At 47.5% G+C, this 7,500-nt stretch overlaps 1 protein-coding gene across 1 annotated transcript in view; it reads left to right on the forward strand.

The window, feature by feature from the left end:
- The window catches only part of LOC117729947 (cadherin-24), a 29,285-nt gene that overhangs the window by 2,686 nt on the left and 19,099 nt on the right, over positions 1-7,500 (forward strand). Inside the window, exons 3-4 of the mRNA XM_034531360.1 lie at positions 6,144-6,238; positions 6,636-6,819. Of these exons, the coding sequence (XP_034387251.1) occupies positions 6,144-6,238; positions 6,636-6,819 (279 nt within the window). The remainder of the gene's footprint in view (positions 1-6,143; positions 6,239-6,635; positions 6,820-7,500) is intronic.

Consider the following 7,500-nt stretch of genomic DNA (forward strand, 5'->3'; position numbering starts at 1 on the left):
CTCACGCTTTCATCCTCCAGCCCGCCTCACACACACACACACACACACACACACACACACACACACACACACACACACTCACACACACACTCACACACACACACACACACACACACACTCACACACACACACACACTCACACACACACACACACACTCACACACACACTCACACACACACACACACTCACACACACACACACACACACTCACACACACACACTCACACACTCACACTCACACACACACACACTCACACACACACACACACAGACACACACACACACACTCACACACACACTCACACACACACACACACACACTCACACACACACACACTCACACACACACACACTCACACACACACACTCACACACTCACACACACACTCACACACACACACACACTCACACACACACACACACAGACACACACACTCACACACACACTCACACACACACACACACACTCACACACACACACAGACACACTCACACACACACACTCACACACACACACACACACACACAGACACACACATACACACACACACACACACTCACAGACACACACACACACTCACACACACACTCACACACACACACACACACACTCACACTCACACACACACTCACACACACACTCACACACACACTCACACTCACACACACACACACACACACACACACAGACACACACACACTCACACACACACTCACACACACACACTCTAAAGACTTCAAACAACGGGGGAATGACACACACTGCTGGCTTTTATTTTTTGGAGAGCGAGAGAAACGTAAAGCCGAATGTTAAATGCACGATAGAGGAAGACAAGAGTGTTTTATTTGTTCTTTGTTTTTTTTAAGAGGAGCAACTTCTTGCGCTTAAGAAGCCGCCGAACCCGAAACGGTGCAAAGCGGTGCGGTTAACGAAGCCCAATAAAAAATTAAAACGGCCTTTTTTTGAGAAGCAAAAAATGACGTGAAGACAGAAGAATTTATTTCATTACTTCAGAAAGTAGGTCAGTTTCAAAGGTTTCCTTTTTTTCTTCTTCATGGGAAGCATATCAATTTAGATATATCAGTAAATGTTATGGTTCATATTGCATCAAAGGCCCTGTGCTGTGTGTTTAGTGAGGAGGAGCATCAGCACTCTGACATCCGGGTTCTCCTGAGAGAACCTTTGCAGAACGTCTCTCTTCAGCAGACGTTAGAGCAACTTCAGGAGGAACTTCATTTGGACTTGTTTGCCCGTTTATTGGGTTCAGAATTCGATCAGATAGAGAAACCAGAGGCTCCTGTTTTTATTGTTTTTTATTGTGTCAGGACCGAGAGTCGCCATCTTTAATACCCACAATGCATTTACGAGCACACCTGACAGGACCCTGGGGAAACTAGTAGATGTACAGTAAGTGAGAAATATAAAATATATGCATGGACCGTGTATTAAAGGCCACATATATGTTATTCTGGGGGAACATAGTTCACTGTTGTAGACGTCCTGACGTCACTTCTTGGTTTGTGGACTGACGTTTTCAAGGCTCGTGATCGGCTGTTTGTTTTCTTTGCAACCTGTGAGATATATACGTCTCTGGTGTAGACCTGTCAATCACTTTGTAGCCCCGCCCTAAAGCATAGCAAATGAAGGAGCAACACTGACGATCTTTATTCACTCTTATAATCATTGAAATACATTCGGCACCTTCATTAGCGGAGATATGCTAATGCTAGTTAATGATATGCTAATGAATGATGTGATGATGCTAGTTAATGATGTCCTAACGCTAGTTAATGATATGCTAGTTACTGATATGCTAATTATTGATGTGATGATGCTAGTTAATGATGTCCTAACGGTAGTTAATGATATGCTAGTTACTGATATGCTAATTATTGATGTGATGATGCTAGTTAATGATGTCCTAACGCTAGTTACTGATATGCTAATTATTGATGTGATGATGCTAGTTAATGATGTCCTAACGCTAGTTAATGATATGCTAGTTAGTGATATGCTAATTATTGATGTGATGATGCTAGTTAATGATGCGCTTATGCAAGTTAGTGATGTGCTAACGCTAGTTAATGAAGTGCTAATGCTAGTTATTGATATGCCAATGCTATTTAATGATGTGCTAACGCTAGTCAATGATGTCCTAACGCTAGTTAATGATGTGCTAATGCTAGTTATTGATATGCTAATGCTATTTAATGATGTACTAACGCTAGTCAATGATGTGCTAACGCTAGTTAATGATGTGCTAATGCTTTTGACATTATTTTCTGAACGAGCGTTCAACCACGACGAGCTCCGAGCCTGAACATGGAGAACATCTGAAACCATTGACCGGTACTGTTTGGACCCTGGTCCCAGCTGCTCTATGATTGGCCAGTCTCAGTGGAAGAGGCGGGGCTTAGCAGAGGGTCAATGTTGAACTCTTGATTCCCAACTCTATGACTGTGTAAAATATATCTCTCGTAGAGTCAAAGTAGACGTTACAAGAGTTGTATTGGATTGCGTAACACTGTACAGGTGAACCTGATGAGGTGGCCTCTGTGTTGCATTGTGGGATAATTTCGTGCATAAAAGGCGAGCAGCAGATGTGAGAGATTCGGGGAACAGCGATGGATTGGCGGCTGAACGAGGACGTGAAAAACGACAATTACGCCGCTTTTAAGCTGCGACATCAAGTTTAAAAAGAACGACGGCCGCGATCGGACCGACGGAACGGATTAAACTTCTGAGAAACGAGGACCAGTCATTGATTGAATTATTTATAAGTCTAATTAATCTCATAAGCGGGGGGGTGGTGGGGGGTGCTTCTTTCCCGAGCGGGCGTTGAGGCGCGGGGGACGCCATCTTTAGAGGTGCCATCCATCACCTGATGTCTGAGCTGCTTCTCGCCGACGGGGCCCTCGGGCGCCAAATTAATTGAAAGACATTTTTTAAGACCACGCTGAACTCTGTGAGAATGCCTGAGTGATCAATAATCACAGCTTCCACACACGAGGGCAGCGCTGAGAAGAATGAGGTCATCAGACCGTAGTGTTTGTGTGCAGCTATTATTATTATTATTATACTAGAACAGCAGCAGAGCAACACACAGGAGAACTGATCTACAAGCTTTAACATATTTAACGAGTAAGACGTTGCGTAGTGGCCAGAACCTCACGGAGAGTCTGCATGTTCTCCTCATGGCACCCCAGGTTCCCTCCGGGTTCCCCGGCTTCCTCCCATGGTCCAAAGACATGCAGCTCAGGTTAACTGGACTCTAAATGTCCTATCTCTCAGGTGATCCCTCTCATTGTGTCTCTCAGGTGATCCCTCTCATTGTGTCTCAGGTGATCCCTCTCATTGTGTCTCAGGTGATCCCTCTCATTGTCTCTCAGGTGATCCCTCTCATTGTCTCTCAGGTGATCCCTCTCATTGTGTCTCAGATGATCCCTCTCATTGTGTCTCAGGTGATCCCCTCTCATTGTCTCTCAGATGATCCCTCTCATTGTCTCTCAGGTGATCCCCTCTCATTGTCTCTCAGGTGATCCCTCTCATTGTGTCTCTCAGATGATCCCTCTCATTGTGTCTCTCAGATGATCCCTCTCATTGTGTCTCTCAGATGATCCCTCTCATTGTGTCTCAGGTGATCCCTCTCATTGTCTCTCAGGTGATCCCTCTCATTGTGTCTCAGATGATCCCTCTCATTGTGTCTCAGGTGATCCCTCTCATTGTCTCTCAGGTGATCCCTCTCATTGTGTCTCTCAGATGATCCCTCTCATTGTGTCTCTCAGGTGATCCCTCTCATTGTCTCTCAGATGATCCCTCTCATTGTGTCTCAGGTGATCCCCTCTCATTGTCTCTCAGATGATCCCTCTCATTGTCTCTCAGGTGATCCCCTCTCATTGTCTCTCAGGTGATCCCTCTCATTGTGTCTCTCAGATGATCCCCTCTCATTGTGTCTCTCAGATGATCCCTCTCATTGTGTCTCTCAGGTGATCCCTCTCATTGTGTCTCAGGTGATCCCTCTCATTGTGTCTCTCAGATGATCCCTCTCATTGTGTCTCTCAGGTGATCCCTCTCATTGTGTCTCAGGTGATCCCTCTCATTGTGTCTCTCAGATGATCCCTCTCATTGTGTCTCTCAGATGATCCCTCTCATTGTGTCTCAGGTGATCCCTCTCATAGTCTCTCAGGTGATCCCTCTCATTGTGTCTCAGATGATCCCTCTCATTGTGTCTCAGGTGATCCCTCTCATTGTCTCTCAGGTGATCCCTCTCATTGTGTCTCTCAGATGATCCCTCTCATTGTGTCTCTCAGGTGATCCCTCTCATTGTCTCTCAGATGATCCCTCTCATTGTGTCTCAGGTGATCCCCTCTCATTGTCTCTCAGATGATCCCTCTCATTGTCTCTCAGGTGATCCCCTCTCATTGTCTCTCAGGTGATCCCTCTCATTGTGTCTCTCAGATGATCCCCTCTCATTGTGTCTCTCAGATGATCCCTCTCATTGTGTCTCTCAGGTGATCCCTCTCATTGTGTCTCAGGTGATCCCTCTCATTGTGTCTCTCAGATGATCCCTCTCATTGTGTCTCTCAGGTGATCCCTCTCATTGTGTCTCAGGTGATCCCTCTCATTGTGTCTCAGGTGATCCCTCTCATTGTCTCTCAGGTGATCCCTCTCATTGTGTCTCTCAGATGATCCCTCTCATTGTGTCTCTCAGGTGATCCCTCTCATTGTCTCTCAGATGATCCCTCTCATTGTGTCTCAGGTGATCCCTCTCATTGTCTCTCAGATGATCCCTCTCATTGTGTCTCAGGTGATCCCCTCACATTGTCTCTCAGATGATCCCTCTCATTGTCTCTCAGGTGATCCCCTCTCATTGTCTCTCAGGTGATCCCTCTCATTGTGTCTCTCAGATGATCCCCTCTCATTGTGTCTCTCAGATGATCCCTCTCATTGTGTCTCTCAGGTGATCCCTCTCATTGTGTCTCTCAGGTGATCCCTCTCATTGTGTCTCAGGTGATCCCTCTCATTGTGTCTCTCAGATGATCCCTCTCATTGTGTCTCTCAGATGATCCCTCTCATTGTGTCTCAGGTGATCCCTCTCATTGTGTCTCAGGTGATCCCTCTCATTGTGTCTCAGGTGATCCCTCTCATTGTGTCTCAGGTGATCCCTCTCATTGTCTCTCAGGTGATCCCTCTCATTGTGTCTCTCAGATGATCCCTCTCATTGTGTCTCTCAGATGATCCCTCTCATTGTGTCTCAGATGATCCCTCTCATTGTGTCTCAGGTGATCCCTCTCATTGTCTCTCAGGTGATCCCTCTCATTGTGTCTCAGATGATCCCTCTCATTGTGTCTCAGGTGATCCCTCTCATTGTCTCTCAGGTGATCCCTCTCATTGTGTCTCTCAGGTGATCCCTCTCATTGTCTCTCAGATGATCCCTCTCATTGTGTCTCAGGTGATCCCTCTCATTGTCTCTCAGATGATCCCTCTCATTGTGTCTCAGGTGATCCCCTCTCATTGTCTCTCAGATGATCCCTCTCATTGTCTCTCAGGTGATCCCCTCTCATTGTCTCTCAGGTGATCCCTCTCATTGTGTCTCTCAGATGATCCCCTCTCATTGTGTCTCTCAGATGATCCCTCTCATTGTGTCTCTCAGGTGATCCCTCTCATTGTGTCTCTCAGGTGATCCCTCTCATTGTGTCTCAGGTGATCCCTCTCATTGTGTCTCTCAGATGATCCCTCTCATTGTGTCTCTCAGGTGATCCCTCTCATTGTGTCTCAGGTGATCCCTCTCATTGTGTCTCAGGTGATCCCTCTCATTGTGTCTCAGGTGATCCCTCTCATTGTGTCTCAGGTGATCCCTCTCATTGTCTCTCAGGTGATCCCTCTCATTGTGTCTCAGGTGATCCCTCTCATTGTGTCTCAGGTGATCCCTCTCATTGTGTCTCAGGTGATCCCTCTCATTGTCTCTCAGGTGATCCCTCTCATTGTCTCTCAGGTGATCCCTCTCATTGTCTCTCAGGTGATCCCTCTCATTGTCTCTCAGGTGATCCCTCTCATTGTGTCTCAGGTGATCCCTCTCATTGTCTCTCAGGTGATCCCTCTCATTGTCTCTCAGGTGATCCCTCTCATTGTGTCTCTCAGGTGATCCTTCCAGCATGTGCGGCGCGGTGGGAAAGCGGTGGGCTAAACGGAGAGGCCCCCGGGGAGAAGAGGCCTGAACGCCAGGATGGATCGTGGTGAGAAGAGCTGCTTGTGATCAGCGGTCTTGGAGACGTTGAACTTCGCGATGGCTGCACGCGTTCTTCTTCTTCTTCTCCTTTTACTCCGTAAAGGGGAAGGAGGCGGCGCTTCACTGGCTGTCGCCCCCTCGGAGGAAGATCGGGGTCTGGAGGTGATTTCAAGCAAAAGACAACACGTTGCACCTCGGCCGGAGTCCATTGACAACGTTATTGAGCGTTTCCCAAAGACCAGAAGGCCCTTTCAGACCGGAGAGGGGTCTGTGGCTTTGAGACTAAACCACAGAAGACCTCATGATTTGGACTTTAAGGAGAGTTCAGTGAAGCAAACAGTCACACTTAAATATCCTGACTCAGCTGCCGAGCCCCTAACATTCGCTCTGAACCGCCTCGAAAGGAGCCATTCGACTGACGGAGGGGACGAAGGTGTCATTAGAGCTCGCAGTCCGGGTGAGGAGCTCCGTTTGGAGGCCTCCGGCGGCGGGTCGGAGCCTCGAACCCGCCGCCGGAGGAGCTGGCTCTGGAACCAGTTCTTCGTGATCGAGGAGTACCGAGGGCCCGAGGCCGTGCTCATCGGACGGGTAAGCATTCAATGCCTTCTGCATGCAGATGAAACGTGTTTTGCAGAGCCGGAATCATTAATTTTTTTCATGTACTCACGCAGTCGTGCACCATTACCCTCGTATGTGTGTGCTTGGTCTCTCGCTCGCTGCGTCGCTCTACTTTCTGCATCGCTTCCCTCGCTCCGTCGACGTGTTATGAGAGCTCAATGACGACGGTGCCCTCGCACTCGAATGAGAAAATGCTCTTTATGGCATTTCTCTTGATGGCAATGAACTCCGGTAAGCTCAAAGGTTCTCTAACCAACTAGTCCGGTAAGCTCAAAGGTTCTCTAACCAACAGTCCGGTAAGCTCAAAGGTTCTCTAACCAACTAGTCCGGTAAGCTCAAAGGTTCTCTAACCAACAGTCCGGTAAGCTCAAAGGTTCTCTAACCAACTAGTCCGGTAAGCTCAAAGGTTCTCTAACCAACAGTCCGGTAAGCTCAAAGGTTCTCTAACCAACAGTCCAGTAAGCTCAAAGGTTCTCTAACCAACAGTCAGGTAAGCTTGAAGGTTCTCTAACCAATTGTCCAGTAATCTCAAAGGTTCTCTAACCAACAGTCAGGTAAGCTCGAAGGTTCTCTAACCAATTGTCCAGTAAGCTCAAAGGTTCTCTAACCAACCAGTCCGGTAAGCTCAAAGGTTCTCTAACCAACTAGTCC

Source organism: Cyclopterus lumpus, chromosome 4 (genome assembly GCF_009769545.1).
Source record: "Cyclopterus lumpus isolate fCycLum1 chromosome 4, fCycLum1.pri, whole genome shotgun sequence".
Taxonomy (NCBI): Eukaryota; Metazoa; Chordata; class Actinopteri; order Perciformes; family Cyclopteridae; genus Cyclopterus; species Cyclopterus lumpus.